Genomic DNA, 22,118 nt, shown 5'->3' with positions numbered 1-22,118 from the left:
AGGGCGCGGCGGACGGCGGCGCGGGGAAGATGGCGGCAGCGGCGGCGGGCGGGTGGGCGGCCGAGGGCCCCGAGGAGTTCGAGGACGCGCCCGACGTGGAGCCGCTGGAGCCGACGCTGGCGAACATCATCGAGCAGCGCAGCCTCAAGTGGATCTTCGTGGGCGGCAAGGGCGGCGTGGGCAAGACCACGTGCAGGTGAGGCACCGGGGAAGGTACCGGGCACCGGGAGCGGTACCGGGTACCGGGACGGGGTGGGCGGGGTATCGGGGTTGGATAACGGGATTGTAATGGGATAATTCCGTGGGATAGTGGGGTCGGGATGGGATAACGTGATCGGGACGGGGCGGAAGGGTCGGGACGGCATCACCGGATCGGGGTGGGATACCGGGACCGGGGTGAGATCACCGGATCGGGGTGGGATAACGGGATTGGAATGGGATAACGGGGTCGGGATGGGATCACGGGATTGGGATGGGATGGGAGGAACGGGACGGGATCAACGGGATCAGGGTGGGGGGACACACCTGTCCCCCCCCAGGGGGGTCCCACACACCTGAGAGGGGTCCCAAACCCACCCCCCGCCCCCATTTTCGTGGCAGTTTTGGGGGGATCTGACCCTGGGGGGGCCGATCCGGATGCGGGACCCCCCCAGACCCCCCCATTTCCCCCCCCCCCAGCTGCAGCCTGGCCGTGCAGCTGTCCCGGGTCAGGGAGAGCGTGCTCATCATCTCCACCGACCCCGCCCACAACATCTCGGACGCCTTCGACCAGAAATTCTCCAAAGTGCCCACCAAGGTCACCGGCTACGACAACCTCTTCGCCATGGTGGGTTTGGGGAGGGGTCTGGAAGGGTCCCATGGGGGTCTTGGAAGGTCTGGAGGGGGCCTGGGGGGCTCCTGGAGGATCCAGAGGGGTCCCTGAGGAGTCTTGGGTGGTCTAGAGGGGTCCCAGGGGGGTTCTGGGGAGGTCTGGAGGGGTCCCAAGGGGGTTCTGGAGGGTCCTGGGGGTCTGGAAGGTCCCAGGGGGGTTCCAGCAGACCTGGAAGGTCCCAGAGAGGTTTTGGGGGGGGGGTCTGGAGGGGTCCTGAGGAGGCTTCGAGGGGTCTAGAGGGGTCCCAGAGGGATCTTGGGGGGTCTAGGGGGGTCTCCAGTTGAAGCCCCCTCCCCATTGTCCCCCAATGCCCCCAACATCCCCAATGTCCCCAATCCCCCCAATGTCCCCGGTGTGTCCCCAATGTCCCCTGTGTGTCCCCAATGTCCCCCCCTCCCAGGAGATCGACCCCAGCCTGGGCGTGGCCGAGCTCCCTGACGAGTTCTTTGAGGAGGACAACGTGCTCAGCATGGGCAAGAAGATGATGCAGGAGGCCATGAGCGCCTTCCCCGGCATCGACGAGGCCATGAGCTACGCCGAGGTCATGAGGTGGGGCTGGGGGCTCACCTGGGGGGGCTCACCTGGGGCCATGAGCTACGCCCAGGTCGTGAGGTGGGGCTGGGGGCTCACCTGGGGGGCTGGGGTGGGATTTGGGGGGTTAAAAAGGGTTTGAGTGAGCAGGTGATGCTCACTTGGGGGTGTGGGGTGGGATTTGGGGGGTTTGAGTGAGCAGGTAATGCTCACCTGGGATGTGGGGTGGGATTTGGGGGGTTCAAAAGAGATTTAGGCCAAATATCTGGACCAGGTGAGCGCATCTGGGAGTGCGGGGTGGGGCTTAGAATGGGTTTGAGGGGTACCTGGGCTGTGGGGTGGGATTTGGGGGTCTCAGGAGGGGTCTCAGTGAGCAGGTAGAGCCCTAAGGTGGGGTTTAGGCCGAGTACCTGGGGTGTGAGGTGGGATTTGGGGGTCTCAGGAGGGGTCTCAGTGAGCAGGTCGAGCCCTAAGGTGGGGTTTAGGCCGAGTACCTGGGGTGTGAGGTGGGATTTGGGGGTCTCAGGAGGGGTCTCAGTGAGCAGGTCGAGCCCTAAGGTGGGGTCTAGGCTCAGTACCCGGCCCAGGTGAGCACACCCGTGGGATTTGGGGGTCTCAGGAGGGGTCTCAGTGGACAGGCAGCTCTCGCCTGGCAATGGGGAGGGGTCTGCACACCCCTGCTGACGCCCCCTGCCCCCCCAGGCTGGTGAAGGGGATGAATTTCTCCGTGGTCGTGTTCGACACGGCGCCCACCGGGCACACGCTGCGCCTGCTCAACTTCCCCACCATCGTGGAGAGAGGGCTGGGGAGGCTCATGCAGATCAAGAACCAGATCAGCCCCTTCATCTCACAGGTGGGGAGGGGTCCCGGGGGGGGGGGGGATTTGGGGTCCTGGGGGCGTCCTGGGGGCATTTGGGGCTGGGGGAGATCACAGGAGGTGTTGTGGGGCTGGGGAGGCCAATGCAGATCAAAAACCACATCAGCCCCTTCATCTCAGAGGTGGGGAGGGGTCCCAGGGGGGTCCTGGGGAGGGATTTAGGGCTGGGGGGGGTCACTGGATGGGATTTGGGGCTGGGGGCTCCCAGGGGGTGTCCCGGGGGGTCTCACAGCCCTGTCCCCCCCTCCATAGATGTGTAACATGCTGGGGCTGGGGGCGTTCCAGGGCTGGGATTTGGGGCTGGGGGTGTTTCTGGGGTGGGATTTGGGGCTGGGGGTGTTTCTGGGTTGGGATTTGGGGCTGGGGGTGTTCCAGGGCTGGGATTTGGGGCTGGGGGTGTTTCTGGGGTGGGATTTGGGGCTGGGGGTGTTCCAGGGGTGGGATTTGGGGCTGGGGGTGTTTCTGGGGTGGGATTTGGGGCTGGGGGTGTTCCAGGGCTGGGATTTGGGGCTGGGGGTGTTTCAGGGCTGGGATTTGGGGCTGGGGGTGTTTCAGGGCTGGGATTTGGGGCTGGGGGTGTTTCTGGGTTGGGATTTGGGGCTGGGGGTGTTCCAGGGGTGGGATTTGGGGCTGGGGGTGTTTCAGGGCTGGGATTTGGGGCTGGGGGTGTTCCAGGGCTGGGATTTGGGGCTGGGGGTGTTCCAGGGGTGGGATTTGGGGCTGGGGGTGTTTCTGGGCTGGGATTTGGGGCTGGGGGTGTTTCTGGGGTGGGATTTGGGGCTGGGGGGGTCTCACAGCCCTGTCCCCCCCTCACTCCCAGATGTGTAACATGCTGGGGCTGGGGGACATGAACGCCGACCAGCTGGCGTCCAAGCTGGAGGAGACGCTGCCCGTGATCCGCTCGGTCAGCGAGCAGTTCAAGGACCCGGTGAGACCGGGGGCACTGGGAGGGACTGGGAGGGACTGGGAGGAATGGGGGGCACTGGGGGAAATGGGGGGAATGAGAGACTGAGGAATGGGAGGGACTGGGAGAGGCTGGGGGAACTGGGGGATTGGGGGGACTGGGAGCACTGGGGGGACTGGGGGGCACTGGGGGGATTGGGAGGGACTGGGAGGAATGGGGGGACTGGGAGCACTGGGAGAGGCTGGGGAGAACTGGGGGGAACTGGGGGATTGGAGGGACTGGGAGGGACTGGGAGGGAATGAGGGAACTGGGGATTGGGGGGACTGGGGGGAATGGGAGGGACTGGGGGGACTGGGAGGACTGGGAGAGTGAGGAATGGGAGGGAATGGGGGGACTGGGGGATTGGGGGGACTGGGAGGGACTGGGACAGATTGGGGGGCACTGGGAGGACTGGTGGAGCTGGGAGGACCTGGAGGGGAACGGAAGGGGCTGGAATGGGGGAAATGGGCGGGATGGGGACGCGGGGACAGGGACGGGGCTGAGCCAGTCCGGGCACATTCCTGAGGGGAACGGAGCCCAGGGGGACAGGCAGGGACAGGGACAGACATGGGGACAGGGACAGGGAGCCCTCAGGGCAGCGATAAAGATGGGGACACCACGGATTGTCCTTGTGAGGGCATAAACAGAGCGAGATAAGGCTCGAGATAAGGCTCGAGATAAGGCTCGAGATAAGGCTCGAGATAAGGCTCGAGATAAGGCAGGGGCGTCCCTGAGGGCAGGGTGGGCACAGGGACCCCCTCCAGCCCTGTCCGTGTGTCTTGCCCTGGCGTCCCTGTGTCCTGCTGCCTGCGCTGTCACCCGAGGTCCTGTCCCTGTGGCACTGCTGTCCCTGCTGTCCCCAATGTCCCCAGTCATGTCCCAATGTTCCCAATGATGTCCCCATTGTCCCCAATGCTATCCCTGCTGTCCCCAATGTCCCCAATGGTGTCCCCAATGTCCCCCACTGTCCCCCAGGAGCAGACCACGTTCATCTGCGTGTGCATCGCCGAGTTCCTGTTGCTGTGTCCCTGTGTCACTGCTATCCCTGCTGTCCCCAATGATGTCCCCAATGACCCCAATGATGTCCCCAATGTCCCCAATGTCCCCAATGTCCCCCAGGAGCAGACCACGTTCATCTGCGTGTGCATCGCCGAGTTCCTGTCGCTCTACGAGACGGAGCGGCTGATCCAGGAGCTGGCCAAGTGCCGCATCGACACCCACAACATCGTGGTGAACCAGCTCGTGTTCCCCGACCCGCTGCGGCCCTGCCGCATGTGCGAGGCGCGCCACAAGATCCAGGCCAAGTACCTGGACCAGGTAAAACGCACCTGGGGGCGGCTAGAAAGGGGTTAAAAAGGGGTTTAAGGAATTAAAAAGGGGTTTAGGGCAAGTACCTGGACCGGGTCAGCTCATCTGGGGGGCTTAAAAAGGGGTTTGAGGGGTTAAAAAGGTGTTTGAGGGATTAAAGAGGGGTTTAGGGCAAGTACCTGGGCCAGGTAAAACACACCTGGGGGGCTAAAAAGTGGTTAAAAAGGGATTTATGGGGTTAAAAATGGGTTTATGGGGCTAAAAAGGGATTTATGGGGCTAAAAAGGGATTTATGGGGCTAAAAAGGGGGTTTATGGGGTTAAAAAGGGGTTTAGGGCGAGTAGCTGGGGAGAGGACCCAGGGTGGATTTTGGGGGTTTTTGGGGTTTTTATTGGGATTTTACTGGAGATTTTTTTTGGAGGCGTTTTTATTGTGTTTTTATTGGGGTTTTGGGAGGGGTTTCTTTGGGTTTTTATTGGGGTTTTTGGGTTTTCTTGTTGGTTTTTATTGGTTTGGCCCCGCCCAGATTGAAGGAGGAGCCAGAACCGGGATGGGGGGCGGGGAATTTCAGACTGGGGGGGGGGGTCCCAGGGTGGGATTTTGGGGTTTTTTTGGGGTTTTTATTGCGTTTCCGCTGGGTTTTTATTGGGGTTTTTATTAAGTTTTTTTGGGGTTTTTAATGGGTTTGCCCCACCCACATTAAGGGAGGAGCCAGGACCGGGATGGGGGCGGGGAATTTCGAACGGGGGAGGGTCTCAGGGTGGGATTTTGGGGTTTTTTTGGGGTTTTATTGAATTTTCATTGGTTTGGCCCCACCCACATTAAGGGAGGAGCCAGGACCGGGACGGGGGGCGGGGAATTTCGAACCGGGGGGGTCCCAGGGTGGGATTTTGGGGGTCCCATCGCGCCCCCCCCCCCCCGCAGATGGAGGACCTGTACGAGGATTTCCACATCGTGAAGCTGCCGCTGCTGCCCCACGAGGTGCGGGGGGGGGACAAGGTCAACACCTTCAGCTCCCTCCTGCTGGACCCCTACCAACCCCCCAGCCCCAAATAACCCCCCCGGGACCCCCAAAAACGACCCCAAACCCCCCCCCGGACCCCAAACCCCCCCTCATTCCCGGGGTGAGGGGGTGGGGGGGGGCACAGCCCCTATTTATGCCCCCCCCCCCAATTTTGGGGAGGGGGGGGCGGTTCTGCCCTGTCCCCTCCCCCCCCCCCTCCGGGGCTGTGTGCACCCCCTCCCCTCCCCCCCCCCCCGAAATTTGGGGAGGGGGAGGGGGCGGATGTGGGACCCCCTCCCGGAGAGGGGGGGGCGTGTAAATAATAAATTTGAGAAGCAAAATGAGTTTGGGGGGGTCCTGATGGATTTGGGGGGGTCCGGATGGATTTTGGGGGGGGTCTGGATAAATTTGGGAGGGTCTACATGGATTTTGGGGAGGTCTGGATGAATTTGGGGGTTCCCGATGAATTTGGGGGGGGTCCAGATGGATTTGGGGGGGTCCAGATGAATTTTGGGAGGGGTCATGATGAATTTGGGGGGGTCCGGATGAATTTGGGGGGGTCCGGATGGATTTGGGGGGGGTCTGGAGAAATTTGGGAGGGTCCACTTGTATTTTGGGGAGGTCCAGATGAATTTGGGGGTTCCCGATGAATTTGGGGGGGGTCCGGATTGATTTTAAGGGGGTCCAGATGAATTTGGGGGGGTCCGGATGGATTTTGGGAGGGGTCCGGCTGGATTCGGGGGGCTCTGGACAGATTTTGGGGGGGTCCAAATGAATTTGGGGGGGTCCGGCTGAATTTGGGGGGGTCCTGGGGTGAATTTGGGGGGGGGGTCCGGACGGATTTTGGGGCGGTGACGTCAGCGCCGTTGGCCCCGAGCCCGCGGCCCCGGGGGCGCCTCATTAACGGCGGATTAAGGGGGGGGGGGTCCTGGGGAGGATTTGGGGGTCCCGGGGAGGATTTGGGGGTCCCGGAGGGGTTCGGGATCCCGGGGGGGGCTCAAAGGGGGTGCGGGGATATTTTGGGGGGGGTCCCCATGGCCGCTCCCCCCCATGTCCTGTCCCTTTGCCCCCCTCCCCGCTGGGATCTGTCCCCGGTGCTGGCCCGAGGCCACCGGGACCGAGCCAGAGCCGCGGGGGGGCCCAAATTAACCCCCCCGAGCCCAAATTAACCCCCCCGAGCCCAAATTAACCCCCCCGAGCCCAAATGAACCCCCCCGGACCCTTAAAACCCGCCCTGCCCCCGTCCCCAAATTAACCCCCCCATAGCCTCGGGGGCCGTTCGGGACCGGCCCGACCGGCGCGGCCGCTCCCGGGGGCCGGAGTGGGACCCCCCCCCCCCCCCGCTCTGTCCCCGTGTGTCCCCACCCCCCCAATGTCCCCTCGGGGTCGCCCCCCGCGGGCTGGCCCGGCCCCGCCGCCATTTAAGGGCTGGAGCGGGGCGGAGGCACCGGGACCGGGACCGGGACCGGGGCGGTGACTGCAGAGCTCGGACCGGGGGTGACCACAGAAACCGGGACCGGGGGTGACCACAGGAACCGGACCGGGGTTGGTCACGGAGCTCGGACCAGGGCGGTGACCACGGAACCGGGACCGGGGCGGTGACCGCAGAGCTCAGGCCAGGAGTGACCGCAGAGCTCGGAGCCCCGGTGACCACGGAGCTCGGACCGGCGGTGGCCGCAGGTGAGGGGGGACACAAAGGGAGGGCTGGTGGGTGGTCCCCGGTGTCCCCCAGTGTCCCGCTTTGTCCCACAGGTGTCCCACTGTCCGTCTGTCCCCATGACCGTCACCTACACGTCCCTGTGCCCCTCAGGTGTCCGTCTGTCCCTCAGGTGTCCGTCTGTCCATCCGTCCGTCCCCATGACCGTCACCTACACGTCCCTGTGCCCCTCAGGTGTCCGTCTGTCCCTCAGGTGTCTGTCTGTCTGTCCATCCGTCCGTCCCCATGACTGTCACCTACACGTCCCTGTGCCCCTCAGGTGTCCGTCTGTCCCTCAGGTGTCCGTCTGTCCATCCGTCCGTCCCCATGACTGTCACCTACACGTCCCTGTGCCCCTCAGGTGTCCCTGTGTCCCTCAGGTGTCTGTCTGTCTGTCTGTCCGTCCGTCCGCCCCCATGACCGTCACCTACACATCCCTGTGTCCCTCAGGTGTCCCTCAGGTGTCCCTGTGTCCCTCAGGTGTCCATCTGTCCGTCCGTCCGCCCCCATGACCGTCACCTACACGTGCCCTGTGTCCCTCAGGTGTCCGTCTGTCTGTCTGCCCGCCCCCATGACCGTCACCTACACATGCCTGTGTCCCTCAGGTGTCCCTCAGGCGTCCCTCAGGTGTCCGTCTGTCCGTCTGTCCCCATGACCGTCACCTACACGTCCCGCGTGGCCACCGCGCGCTTCGGGGGCTTCTCGCGGCTGCTGCTGCTGTGGCGCGGGAGCATCTACAAACTGCTCTACCGGGAGCTGCTCCTCTTCCTCACCGCCTACCTGGGGCTCAGCCTGGCCTACCGGTGACACCGGGGGGACACCGGGGGGACACCGGGGGGACACCGGGACATTGGGACACCGGGGGGACAATGGGCACCGGGGGACACGGGGACACCGAGACATGGGAGACAATGGCGGGGAGCAGGGACACGGGGTTCACGGTGGGACACGGGGACACCGGGACACGGAGGGGCACAGGGACACGGCGGGGACACGGGGACGTGTAGGGGCCGGTGATGGGGACAGACGGACAGGGACAGGGCGGTGACACGGCCGGCGTCCCGCCAGGTTCCTGCTGTCCGAGGAGCAGCGGCGCCTCTTTGAGAAGCTGGTGCTGTACTGCGACAAATCGGCCGAGCTGATCCCCGTGTCCTTCGTGCTCGGTGAGAGCCGGGACCGAGCCGGGACCACCCCCGGGACCCCCCCCGGGACCCCCTCCGGGACCCCCAGAACCACCCCCGGGACCCCTGAGACCCCCAGAACCACCCCCAGGACCCCCCTGGGACCCCCAGAACCACCCCCAGGACCCCCAGAACCACCCCCAGGACCATCCCATTCCCCCCAGTGCCCCCATTCCCCCCATTCCCCCCATTCCCCCACTCCCCCCATTCCCCCCATTCCCCCATTCCCCCATTCCCCCATTCCCCCCATTCCCCCATTCCCCCCATTCCCCCCACTCCCCCCATTCCTCCCATTTCCCCCATTCCCCCATTCCCCCATTCCCCCCATTCCCCCATTCCCCCCAGTGCCCCCATTCCCCCCATTCCCCCATTCCCCCATTCCCCCATTCCCCCCATTCCCCCCATTTCCCCCATTCCCCCCCGTTACCCCCATTCCCCCATTCCCCCCATTCCCCCAGTTCCCCCCATTCCCCCATTCCCCCCACTCCCCCCATTCCCCCCACTCCCCCCATTCCCTCAGTTCCCCATTCCCCCATTCCCCCATTCCCCCCATTCCTCCCATTTCCCCCATTCCCCCATTCCCCCATTCCCCCCATTCCCCCATTCCCCCCAGTGCCCCCATTCCCCCCATTCCCCCCATTCCCCCATTCCCCCATTCCCCCATTCCCCCCATTCCCCCCATTTCCCCCATTCCCCCCCGTTACCCCCATTCCCCCATTCCCCCCATTCCCCCAGTTCCCCCCATTCCCCCATTCCCCCCACTCCCCCCATTCCCTCAGTTCCCCATTCCCCCATTCCCCGCAGGTTTTTACGTGGCGCTGGTGCTGGAGCGCTGGTGGGGGCAGTTCCGGACGGTGCCGGCCCCGGACGGGCTCATGGTGGCCGTGGGCAGCAGCGTGAGGGGCTCGGACGCGCGGGGGCGGCTCCTGCGCCGGACGCTGCTGCGCTACGGGAGCCTGGCGGCGCTGCTGGTGCTCAGGGCGGTCAGCACGCCCGTGTACAAGAGATTCCCCACCACTGACCACCTGGTACAGGCCGGTGAGTGACCGCTGAGTGACCACTGAGTGATTGTGAGTGACTGCTGAGTGACCACTGAGTGACCACTGAGTGACCGCTGAGTGACCACTGAGTGACCATTGAGTGATTGTGAGTGATTGTGAATGACCATTGAGTGACCATTGATTGTGAGTGACCAGGGAGTGACCAGGGAGCGACCATGGGCACAGGGACTGCCTGGAGAGTGACCACTGAGTGATTGTGAGTGACCGCTGAGTGATGTGAGTGACCACTGAGTGACCACTAAGTGATTGTGAGTGACCACTGAGTGACCATTGAGTGACTGTGAGTGACCACTGAGTGACCAGGGAGTGACCAGGCAGCGACCACTGAGTGACTGTGAGTGACCACTGAGTGACCATTGAGTGATTGTGAGTGATTGTGAATGACCATTGAGTGACCATTGATTGTGAGTGACCAGGGAGTGACCAGGGAGCGACCACTGAGTGACTGTGAGTGACCACTGAGTGACCATTGAGTGATTGTGAGTGACCGCTGAGTGACCGCTGAGTGACCACTGAGTGACCATTGAGTGACCACCGACCACGTGGTGTGGGCCAATGAGTGACCAGTGATGTCACCAGGGTGTCAGGGCAGCGTGGGGTGATGTCACAGCTCAGGGGAGGGTGACGTCATCATTCAGTGGGTGATGTCACAACTCAGGAGTGACGTCATTGCTCAGGAGTGACATCATTGCTCAGTGGTGATGTCATTGCTCAGATGTGATGTCACGGCTCAGGTGTGATGTCACGGCTCAGGGATGACGTCATGGCTCAGGAGTGACATCATTGCTCAGTGGGTGACGTCACAGCTCAGGGGGTGATGTCACAGCTCGGGGTGACGTCATGGCTCAGGGGGTGACATCATCACTCAGCGGGTGACGTCACAACTCAAGAATGCCGTCATCACCCAGGGGGTGACGTCACAGCTCAGGGATGACATCACACCTCAGGGGGGGTGACGTCACGGCTCAAAGGGTGACGTCACGGCTCAGGGGGTGACGTCACGGCGCAGAGGGTGACGTCACACCCCGGCGATGACGTCACCGCCCCGCAGGGTTCCTGACGCGCGAGGAGCGGCGCCGGCTCGAGGCTCTGCGCTCTCCCTACAACAAGTTCTGGGTGCCGTGCGTGTGGTTCGGGGCGCTGGCGGGGCGGGCGCGGCAGGAGGGGCGCATCGGGGACGACTGCGCGCTCAAGCTGCTCATGGAGGTACCCCCGGGACCCCCCCAAATCCCCTCTGAGCCCCCCTAAACCCCCTGAACCCCTAAACCCCCCTGCGCACTCAAGCTGCTCATGGAGGTACCCCCGGGACCCCCCCAAATCCCCTCTGAGCCCCCCTAAACCCCCCCTGAACCCCTAAACCCCCCTGCGCGCTCAAGCTGCTCATGGAGGTACCTGGGACCCCCTGGGACCCCCTAAACCCCCTCTGAGCCCCCCCGAACCACCCCAAACCCCTCAGAGCCCCCAGACCCTCCCTGGGATCCCCTAAACCACCCCTGGGACCCCCCTGAACCCCCCCTGATCCTCCTGAACCTCCCCTGAGACCCCCTGGGACCCCCCTGAACGCCCCCAAAACCACCCCAAAACCTCTCCTGAGACCCCCTGGGACCCCCAGGACCCCCCTGAACCCCCCGGGACCCCCCTGAGACCCCCTGGGATCCCCCCCTCCAGGAGCTGAACCGGTTCCGGGCCCACTGCAGCCTCCTGTTCCACTACGACTGGATCAGCGTCCCCCTGGTGTACACACAGGTGGGCACTGGGAGGGACTGGGCACCATCTGGGCACACCTGGGCACACCTGGGTACACACAGGTGGGCACTGGGAGGGACTGGGAGGGACTGGGAGGGACTGGGAGGGACTGGGCACCACCTGGGGCACACCTGGGCACACCTGGGCACACACAGGTGGGCACTGGGAGCACTGGGAGGGACTGGGCACCACCTGGGGCACACCTGGGCACACACAGGTGGGCACTGGGAGCACTGGGAGCACTGGGAGGGACTGGGCACCACCTGGGGCACACCTGGGCACACCTGGGTACACACAGGTGGGCACTGGGAGCACTGGGAGGGACTGGGAGCACTGGGAGGGACTGGGCACCACCTGGGCACACCTGGGCACACCTGGGTACACACAGGTGGGCACTGGGAGCACTGGGAGGGACTGGGCACCACCTGGGCACACACAGGTGAGCACTGGGAGCACTGGGAGGGACTGGGCACCACCTGGGCACACACAGGTGAGCACTGGGAGCACTGGGAGGGACTGGGCACCACCTGGGCACACCTGGGCACACACAGGTGAGCACTGGGAGGGACTGGGAGGGACTGGGAGGGACTGGGGGACAGTGAAGGGACACCTGGGGGGAGTGAGGGCACATCTGGGACAGGGCTGAGGACACCTGGGGACACCTGGGGACACCTGTGGAGGTGAGAGCGATGCCCCGGAGGCGACGCGGGGGTGACAGCGGGCGCCACTCACCCCAGCCAGGTGTTGTCCCCCTGCCCAGGTGGTGACAATGTCCCCGTGTCCCCCAGGTGGTGACAATGTCCCCGTGTGTCCCCGTGTGTCCCCAGGTGGTGACAATGTCCCCGTGTGTCCCCAGGTGGTGACAATGTCCCTGTGTCCCCGTGTCCCCCAGGTGGTGACAATGTCCCTGTGTGTCCCCAGGTGGTGACAATGTCCCCGTGTGTCCCCCAGGTGGTGACAGTGTCCCCGTGTGTCCCCCAGGTGGTGACAATGTCCCTGTGTGTCCCCAGGTGGTGACAATGTCCCCGTGTGTCCCCCAGGTGGTGACAATGTCCCTGTGTCCCCCAGGTGGTGACAATGTCCCTGTGTCCCTGTGTCCCCCAGGTGGTGACAATGTCCCTGTGTGTCCCCAGGTGGTGACAATGTCCCCGTGTCCCCCAGGTGGTGACAATGTCCCTGTGTCCCCCCAGGTGGTGACTGTGTCCCCCCAGGTGGTGACAATGTCCCCGTGTCCCCCCAGGTGGTGACTGTGTCCCCCCAGGTGGTGACAATGTCCCTGTGTCCCCGTGTGTCCCAGGTGGTGACAATGTCCCCGTGTCCCCCAGGTGGTGACAATGTCCCTGTGTCCCCCAGGTGGTGACAATGTCCCCGTGTCCCCCAGGTGGTGACAATGTCCCTGTGTCCCCCAGGTGGTGACAATGTCCCCGTGTCCCCCAGGTGGTGACCATCGCCGTTTACACCTTTTTCCTCACCTGCCTGGTGGGGCGGCAGTTCCTGGACCCCGCCCAGGGCTACCCCGGGCACGAGCTGGACCTGGGCGTGCCCGTGTTCACCCTGCTGCAGTTCTTCTTCTACGTGGGCTGGCTCAAGGTACACCTGGGCACACCTGGGCACACCTGGGCACACCTGGGCACACATGGGCACACATGGGTACAGCTGGGCACACATGGGCACACCTGGGCACACATGGGTACAGCTGGGTACACATGGGATACACCTGGGCACACCTGGGTACACATGGGATACACCTGGGTACACCTGGGTACACCTGGGATACACCTGGGTACACCTGGGGCACACATGGGCACACCTGGGATACACCTGGGTACACCTGGGGCACACATGGGCACACCTGGGATACACCTGGGATACACCTGGGACACACCTGGGTACAGCTGGGTACACATGGGCACACCTGAGTACACCTGGGCACACCTGGGTACAGCTGGGTACACATGGGCACACCTGAGTACACCTGGGCACACCTGGGCACACCTGGGCACACCTGGGGCACACATGGGATACACCTGGGGCACACCTGGGCACACCTGGGCACACCTGGGGCACACCTGGGCACACCTGGGCACACCTGGGGCACACCTGGGCACACCTGGGCACACCTGGGCACACCTGGCCCTGTCCTGCAGGTGGCAGAGCAGCTCATTAACCCCTTCGGGGAGGATGACGACGACTTTGAGACCAACACCCTGATCGACCGCAACTTCCAGGTGAGGGCGGGGGGAACAGGGGGGGAGGGGGGTCCCAGGTGGGGGAGGGGGGTCCCAGGTAGGGGGGGAGGGGACTCAGGTGACCCCAGGTGCCCCCAGCTGACCCCAGGTGCCCTCAGGTGTGTGAGAGGTGACCCCAGGTCCCTCCACGTGCCCCCGGTGCCCCCCCAGGTCTATCAGGGGTGCCCCCAGGTGTGCTCAGGTACCCCCAGGTCTATCAGGGGTACCCCCAGGTGTATCAGGGGTGCCCCCAGGTGTATCAGGGATACCCCCAGGTGCCCACAGGTTTGCCCAGGTGCCCCCAGGTGTATCAGAGGTGCCCCCAGGTGTGTCCAGGTCTATCAGGGGTGCCCCCAGGTGTATCAGGGGTGCCCCAGATGCCCCCATGTGTATCAGGGGTGCCCCAGGTGTATCAGGGGTGCCCCCAGGTCTATCAGAGGTGCCCCCAGGTGTGCTCAGGTAACCCCAGGTATCCCCCAGTGCCCCCAGGTGTATCAGGGGTACCCCCAGGTCTATCAGGTGCCCGCCGGTGCCCCCCGGTGTATCAGGGGTGCCCCCAGGTGTGCCCAGGTGCCCCCAGGTGTATCAGGGGTACCCCCAGGTGTATCAGGTGCCCCCGGTGCCCCCGGTGCCCCAGGTGTCCATGCTGGCCGTGGACGAGCTCTACGGGGCGGTGCCGGAGCCGGAGCGGGATCGGTTCTGGGACGCCGCCGTTCCCCGCCCCCCCTACACGGCCGCGGCCGCGCCCCCCCCGCGCCGCCCCTTCCGCGGCTCCGCCTTCGACGTCACGTGAGCAACAACGGGACCCCGCCCACCCCGAACCCCCAAAATCCGGGAGAACCCCCCAGAAACCCGAACCCCCCGAACCCCAAACCCGGGATATACCCGAACCCCCAAAATCCGGGAGAACCCCCCAGAAACCCGAACCCCTCCCCAACCCGGGATATCCCCGAACCCCAAAAATCCAGGGATTCCCCCCAAAAAACCCGAACCCCTCCCCAACCCGGGATATCCCCGAACCCCAAAAATCCAGGGATTCCCCCCAAAAAACCCGAACCCCTCCCAAACCCGGGATATCCCCCAGGGCTCCCAAAAATCCGGGAGACCCCCCAAAAAACCCGAACCCCTCCCCAAACCCGGGATATCCCCGAACCCCAAAAATCCGGGAGAACCCCCCAAAAAACCCGAACCCCTCCCCAAACCCTGGATATCCCCCAGGGCTCCCAAAAATCCGGGAGAACCCCCCAGAAACCCGAACCCCCCGAACCCCAAACCCGGGATATCCCCGAAACCCAAAAATCCGGGAGAACCCCCCAGAAACCCGAACCCCTCCCAAACCCGGGATATCCCCCAGGGCTCCCAAAATCCTGGGATTCCCCCCAAAATCCCGGGACCCCCCCCCCAAATTCTGGGATCCCCCCGAAATTCCAAAATTCCCGGGATAATTTGGGGGTTTTTTGGGAGTATTTAGGGAGGATCTTGGGGTTTCTGGGAAGGATTTTGGGGTTTTTTGGGGATGATTTTGGGGTTTTTTTGGGGATGATTTTGGGGTTTTTTTGGGGAGGATTTTTGGGTTTTTTGGGGATGATTTTGGGGTTTTTTGGGGACGATTTTGGGGTTTTTTTGGGGACGATTTTGGTTTTTTTTGGGGATGATTTTGGGGTTTTTGGGGGATGATTTTGGGTTTTTCTGGGGATGATTTTGGGGTTTTTTTGGGGATGATTTTGGGGTTTTTTGGGGACGATTTTGGGGTTTTTTTGGGGACGATTTTGGTTTTTTTTGGGGAGGATTTTTGGGTTTTTTGGGGATGATTTTGGGGTTTTTTGGGGACGATTTTGGGGTTTTTTTGGGGACGATTTTGGGTTTTTTTGGGGATGATTTTGGGGTTTTTGGGGGATGATTTTGGGTTTTTCTGGGGATGATTTTGGGGTTTTTTTGGGGATGATTTTGGGGTTTTTTGGGGACGATTTTGGGGGTTTTTTGGGGACGATTTTGGGGTTTTTTGGGGATGATTTTGGGGTTTTTGGGGATGATTTTGGGGTTTTTTTGGGATGATTTTGGGGTTTTTTTGGGGACGATTTTGGGGTTTTTTTGGGGACGATTTTGGTTTTTTTTGGGGAGGATTTTGGGGTTTTTCTGGGGATGATTTTGGGATTTTTTGGGGATGACTGTGGGGTTTTTTGGGGACAATTTTTGGGTTTTTTTGGGGATGATTTTGGGGGTTTTTTGGGGACGATTTTGGGGTTTTTGGGGGATGATTTGGGGTTTTTGGGGACAATTTTGGGGTTTTTTTTGGGGATGATTTTGGGGTTTTTTGGGGACGATTTTGGTTTTTTTTGGGGACGATTTTGGGGTTTTTTTGGGGTGTCCCCGCCCCGTTTCCACAGCCTGGCCAAGGAGGATTTGCAGTTCCAGCCCCTGGAGGAGCTCGGGGACCCCCCGGGAGAGCCCCTGGACCCCCCCCCCGAGAGCAGCCCCGAGCCCCCCCCGGGGGATGGGGACCCCCAGGAGCGGTGGCTGCTGCACCCCAAGGCCGAGCTGGGGCTGTGAGGGGGGACCCCAAAACCGCGGCCGAGAAACACCCAAAAAATCGCAATAAACACCAAAAAAATGCCTCGAAAAAACCCCCAAAAAATCTCAATAAACACCCCAAAAAATGCCTCGAAAACACCTCAAAAAAATCTCAATAAATACCCAAAAAAAAATGCCTTGAAAAAACCCCAAAAAATCTCAATAAACACCCAAAAAATGCCTTGAAAAAACCCCAAAAAAATCTCAATAAACACCCAAAAAAAACCCTCAAAAACACCCCAAAAAAATCTCAATAAACAGCAGAAAAATCTCAATAAACACCCAAAAAAATCCCTTAAAAACACCCCAAAAAAATCTCAATAAACAGCAGAAAAATCTCAATAAACACCAAAAAAAACCCCTCAGAAACACCTCCAAAAATCTCAATAAACACCCAAAAAAAACCCCTCAAAAACACCCCAAAAAAATCTCAATAAACACCCAAAAATGCCTCGAAAACACCCCAAAAAATCTCAATAAACACCCCAAAAAAACCCCTCAAAAACACCCAAAAAAACCCCCTCGAAAACACCCAAAAAAATCTCAATAAACACCCAAAAATGCCTCGAAAACACCCCAAAAAATCTCAATAAACACCAAAAAAATGCCTCGAAAAAACCCAAAAACTCTCAATAAACACCCCAAAAATGCCTCGAAAACACCCCAAAAAATCTCAATAAACACAAAAAAATGCCTCAAAAACACCCCAAAAAATCTCAATAAACACCCAAAAAACCCCCTCAAAAACACCCCAAAAAAATCTCAATAAACACCCAAAAAACCCCCTCAAAAACACCCCAAAAAAATCTCAATAAACACCAAAAAAATCCCTTCAAAAACACCCAAAAAAATCTCAATAAACACCCAAAAAAAACCCTCAAAAACACCCAAAAAAAACCCCTCAAAAACACCCCAAAAAAATCTCAATAAACACCCAAAAAACCCCCTCAAAAACACCCCAAAAAATCTCAATAAACAGCAGAAACATTTTTTTGTTTTTGGACAAACCCCCGCGGAACTCTCGACACGCACCAAACCCTTTCACCAAAGCCCCAGACCGAGCCCCTTTCACCCCAACCCGCGCGGTTTCGCCTCCCCCTCCCCATCCCCATCCGCGATGTCGGCCTCGCTCAGCACCACGGCGCGGAGCCTCTCCCGGTGCAGGCGCTCGTTGCGCTCCGAGCGGAGCTCGCCGGGCTCCATCCTCCGCAGCGCCTCCGGCAGCTTCCCGAACTCCTCCTCGTTGATGTCGCAGTCGCGCAGCGCCGCCTCCAGCAGCCACCAGCGCCCCAAGAAGCCCAGATCCAGCAGGAGCTCGCGGTCCCACGGCCGCGGCCGCAGGTGCGGGCAGCGCGCCCGGTACAGCGCGGGCTCGGAGCCGTGCGGGTCCGTGCCGGCCACGGCCACCAGGCCGAAGCTGCGGACGCGGATCCGGTGCCGCTCCCGCAGCCGCAGCAGCCGCTGCACGTGGCGCTCGGCCCGGGGGCTGCGGGAGCCCGGCGGGAGCTGCCCCAGGAGCGCCCCCGCCGCCACCGCCGCGCCCTCCAGAGAGCTCCGGTCCGGCACCGAGCGGGCCAGGCCGGCGGCGAGAGCCAGAGCGGCCAGAGAGGCGGCCGTGACACCGGGGCGGCGGCGGGCGGAGGAGGCGGCTTCGCGCAGCGACGAGGAGTAATCGCGGAGGAGGGCGCGGAGCCACAGAGCTGCGGGATTAACGGGGATAACGGGGGTTAACGGGGGATAACGGGGGATAACGGGGGTTAACGGGGGATAGAGAGAGAGCGCGGAGCCACAGAGCTGCGGGGATAACGGGGATAACGGGGGATAACGGGGGATAACGGGGAATAGAGAGCGCGGAGCCACAGAGCTGCGGGATTAACGGGGATAACGGGGGATAACGGGGGATAACGGGGATAACGGAGGTTAACGGGGGATAACGGGGGATAACGGAGGTTAACGGGGGATAACGGGGGATAACGGGGGATAACGGGGGATAGAGAGAGAGCGCGGAGCCACAGAGCTGCGGGATAACGGGGATAACGGGGGTTAACGGGGAATAACGGGGGATAACGGGGGATAACGGAGAATAGAGAGAGAGCGCGGAGCCACAGAGCTGCGGAATTAACGGGGATAACGGGGGTTAACGGGGTTAACGGGGAACGGGAATGGAAATGGGAGAGTGCGGAGCCACAGAGCTGCGGGATTAACGGGGATAACGGGGTTAACGGGGAATAACGGGGATAACGGGGGATAACGGGGGTTAACGGGGGATAGACAGAGAGCACGGAGCCACAGAGCTGCGGGATAACGGGGATAACGGGGGTTAACGGGGAATAACGGGGGTTAACGGGGGTTACCGGGGAACGGGAATGGAAATGGGAGAGTGCGGAGCCACAGAGCTGCGGGATTAACGGGGGTTAACGGGAATTACCGGGGGTTAACGGGGAATGGGGAACCGGGAACGGGAACCGGGGATCAGGAACAGGAGACCGCGGAGCCACAGAGCTGCGGGGGAACGGGGAATTAACGGGGGTTAACGGGAGTTAACGGGGCTAAACGGGAACGGGACAGAGCGCGGAGCCACAGAGCTGCGGGATAACGGGAACTGGGAACGGGAACCGGGGGATTACCGGGGGAACGGGAACCGGGGAAACCGGGGGGAACGAGGAGCCGGGAAGAACGGGGAACGGGGATCGGGAGGGAACCGGGGGAGCCACCGGGAGCTCAGAGGGGGTCACGGGGGTTCAGGAGGGGTCACGGGGGGTCAGAGGGCTCGGGGGGGGGGGTTCGGGGGTCAAAGGGGTCACGGGGCCCAGGGGGGTCACAGCGAAGTCGGGGCCAGGCGGGACAATGGGAGGGGTTGGGGACCCCCCAAGACCCTCCCTGGGTTACGGGAACCCCCCCAGCCCCCCCAGCCCCTCCCGGGAGCCCGAATCGCCCCTCCCGCCCCCACCGGAACTCCCCCGGCACCGCCCCCGCAAGGGTCCGGCCCCCCCATCAAATTCCCGTCACCCTGAGAGCCTCCGGGCGCCCCTCACCGAGCCGGGTGTCCCCCAGGCGCCCCCAGAGCCCGCGGCTCGCCCCGCCCGCCGCCGCCGCCATCACCGGAGAGGCTCCGCGCCGCCCGGAACCAAAGCGCCGGGGCCGCGGGGCGGGCGGGACGCGGAGGCGGTGACACACGGGGCAGGCGAAACCATCGCGGGGCGAGCGGAGGGGGGGTGGGCGGAACCAATGAGGGGAGAGGGGCGGGGCTGCGCATGCGCGGAGCGGCCCCGCCCGGTTCAAACAGCGCGCGGGAGGGAGCGCTGGGAGAAAGCGGAAAGAATGGTAAAAAAATGGGGGAAAAATTGGAAAAAACGGGAAAATACCGGAGAAAAAGGGGCGGGGAGGGAGGGGAGCTGGCCCTGGGGATGGAGGGGGGGGTAACACGGTCCCGGCGGGTCAGGGGGGGTCCGGATCCCCTCAGGCCTCGGTGCCCCTTTTGCGCTCCATCCCCCGTTTTCCCCCGTTGCCGTGTCCCAGGATCCCGGTGGTTTCCCGCCGGTGGAGGAGGTGGAGGAGCTGAGCCAGGAGCTGCTGCGGGAGCTGAGCTCGGGCTGCACCGAGGAGCTGCTGCGGCGGGGGCTGCACCGGCGGGAGCGGCTGCACCGGCGGCTCCGGGAGGCGCAGGGCAAGGCCCGGGAGCTGGCACAGGGTGGGTGGCACAAAACAACCCAAAGCAGCCCTAAATACCCCCAAAACAACCCCAAAGCAGCCCAAAACCCTCCCTGACACGCAGCTCCGGGAGGCGCAGGGCAAGGCCTGGGAGCTGGCACAGGGTGGGTGGCACAAAACAACCCAAACAAAGACCCCAAAACAGCCCTAAATACCCCCAAAACAGCCCTCACTGACACCCCAAAACAGCCCTAAATACCCCCAAAACAGCCCTCACTGACACCCCAAAACAGCCCTGAAACACCCCAAAACAAAGACCCCAAAACAGCCCTAAATACCCCAAAACAAACAGCCCAAAACAGCCCTGAAACATCCCAAAACAAACAGCCCAAAACAGCCCTAAACACCCCAAAACAAACACCCCAAAACAGCCCTAAACACCCCAAAACAAACACCCCAAAACAGCCCTAAACACCCCAAAACAGCCCCCCCAAAACAGCCCTAAACACCCCAAAACAAACACCCCAAAACAGCCCTAAACACCCCAAAACAGCCCCCACTGACCCCCAAAACAGCCCTAAACACCCCAAAACAGCCCCCCCAAAACCCTCCCTGACACGCGGGGCTGGGCCCAGGAGCTGCCCCAGGGTCAGTGACTCAAAACATCCCTAAATACCCCAAAAACCACCCAAAGCAAACCCGCTAAAATATCCCAAAACAGCCCCCACCGACCACGAGCCCCCCTGGATTGGCCCCAAACACCCCCCAGCGCCCCCCAGCGCCCCCCATTTCCCCGTTGTGCCCCCCAGGTCTGGCCGAGGCCGAGGCCGGGCTCTGCCATCGCCTCCGGGGCGCTCAGGCCGACGTCCAGCGGCTCCGCGGCCGGAGGCAGGAGCTGGACACGGAGCTGGAGCGGGCCCAGGGCAGCCTGAGCGGTGCCAGGGACAAAACCCAATATCCTGGGGCCCTGAGGGGATTTTGGGGGTTTTTTGGGGTTTTTTTTGGGGGGGTTTTTTTTGGGTTTTTTTGGGGGTTTTTTGGGTGTGTGTTTGCCTTGCCCCACGGTGCCAGGCCCAGGGCAGCCTGAGCGGTGCCAGGGACAAAACCCAATGTCCTGGGGCTCTGGGGGTGGGATTTGGGGTTTTTGGGGTTTTTTTGGGGTTTTTTTTTGGGTGGATTTTGGGGTTTTTTGGGTGGATTTTGGGTTTTTTTTGGGTGGATTTTGGGGGTTTTTTTGAGTGGATTGGGGGGGGGGGGTTGAGTGGATTTTGGGGTTTTTTTGGGTGGATTTGGGGGGTTTTTTGGGTGGATTTTGGGGTTTTTTTTGAGTGGATTTGGGGGGGGGGTTTGAGTGGATTTTGGGGTTTTTTTGGGTGGATTTTGGGGTTTTTTTTTGGTGGATTTTGGGGTTTTTTGGGGTGGATTTTGGGGTTTTTTTGGGTGGATTTTGGGGGTTCTTTTGGGTGGATTTTGGGTGGATTTTGGGTTTTTTTTGGGTGGATTTTGGGGGTGTTTTTGGGTGGATTTTGGGTTTTTTTGGGTGGATTTTGGGGTTTTTTTGGGGTGGATTTTGGGGTTTTTTTTGGGTGGATTTTGGGGGTTTTTTTTAGTGGATTTGGGGGGGTTTTTTTGGGTGGATTTTGGGTACTTTTGGGTGGATTTTGGGGTTTTTTGGGTGTGTGTTCGCCTTGACCCCCTCCCCACGGCGCTGCGCCGGGCCCTGGAGGAGCTGCAGGAGCAGCTGCAGCAGCTGGAGCAGCACCAGGAGGAGGAGGAGGAGGAGCACAGCCTTCCTCCCGACGTGTGAGTGAGCACAGACACCCCCAGACCCACCGAGGCACCCCCAAACCGCCTCCCTGAACCCCCAAATGCCCCCCCAGGTACGTGGCCCAGCTGTACTACGAGATCAGCAGGATCGACTGGGACTGCAGCGCCCAGCCCGGCCACATCCGAGGGGGTGAGTGACCCCCCAAAACCCCCCCCAAAACCACCCCTGGGACCACCCCCTGACCCCCTCCCCACCGGGTTTTGCCCCCTCCCCAGTTCACTACGGCCCTGACATCGCCGTGCCCCTGGACCTGGACGGGGCCCAGCACTCGGGGACCTTCGTCAGCGATTTCCTCTGGGGGCTGGTGCCCACCGAGTGGAGACCCCGGAGACCCCCGGTGCTGCCCCGGGAGCCGCTGGCACCGTGACCCCCCCCCCCTTACCCGCAGCGTGAGACCCCTCCCCATTAAACCGCCAATCTCTTTAATTACCCTTGTGTTTGGGAATCAGCGAAACCCCCAAACTTGACCTTGAGGGAGGGGGAGGGACAAGTCCTGTGACCTTTATTTGGGTGGGGAGGGGGGGTCTTGGTGCCCCCCCCCCCCCCCCCGTGCCGCCGGTGGGGGGATGGGTTTGGGAGGGGTTTTTTTTTTGGGGGGGGGGAAAATTCCGGAATTTTGGCCG

The 22,118-nt window shown here is 61.9% G+C and overlaps 3 protein-coding genes across 3 annotated transcripts; all 3 read left to right on the top strand.

Annotated features, from left to right (window-relative positions):
* Window positions 1-20: 20 nt before the first annotated feature.
* Window positions 21-5,628, top strand: GET3 (guided entry of tail-anchored proteins factor 3, ATPase). The gene is made up of 7 exons (XM_066570484.1): window positions 21-196; window positions 679-826; window positions 1,272-1,420; window positions 2,105-2,255; window positions 3,100-3,207; window positions 4,342-4,539; window positions 5,455-5,628. The coding sequence occupies exons 1-7, from the start codon at window positions 30-32 to the stop codon at window positions 5,584-5,586; spliced, it is 1,053 nt and encodes a 350-aa protein (XP_066426581.1). The 5' UTR covers window positions 21-29; the 3' UTR covers window positions 5,587-5,628.
* A 2,252-nt stretch (window positions 5,629-7,880) lies between these two features.
* Window positions 7,881-17,121, top strand: BEST2 (bestrophin 2). Its single transcript, XM_066570453.1, has 9 exons — window positions 7,881-8,032; window positions 8,298-8,392; window positions 9,215-9,448; window positions 10,523-10,677; window positions 11,140-11,217; window positions 12,655-12,807; window positions 13,365-13,445; window positions 14,083-14,234; window positions 15,833-17,121. The coding sequence occupies exons 1-9, from the start codon at window positions 7,881-7,883 to the stop codon at window positions 15,993-15,995; spliced, it is 1,263 nt and encodes a 420-aa protein (XP_066426550.1). The 3' UTR covers window positions 15,996-17,121.
* SPC24 (SPC24 component of NDC80 kinetochore complex) lies at window positions 16,056-21,921 on the top strand. Its single transcript, XM_066570257.1, has 7 exons — window positions 16,056-16,103; window positions 17,073-17,684; window positions 19,536-19,707; window positions 20,477-20,621; window positions 21,372-21,470; window positions 21,548-21,624; window positions 21,711-21,921. The coding sequence occupies exons 1-7, from the start codon at window positions 16,056-16,058 to the stop codon at window positions 21,860-21,862; spliced, it is 1,305 nt and encodes a 434-aa protein (XP_066426354.1). The 3' UTR covers window positions 21,863-21,921.
* The last annotated feature ends 197 nt before the right edge of the window (window positions 21,922-22,118 follow it).

This window comes from Molothrus aeneus, unplaced genomic scaffold (assembly GCF_037042795.1).
Source record: "Molothrus aeneus isolate 106 unplaced genomic scaffold, BPBGC_Maene_1.0 scaffold_30, whole genome shotgun sequence".
In the NCBI taxonomy this organism is placed as follows: Eukaryota; Metazoa; Chordata; class Aves; order Passeriformes; family Icteridae; genus Molothrus; species Molothrus aeneus.
Note: the sequence above shows the minus strand (reverse complement) of the source record. Positions and strands in the feature narration are given on the sequence as shown.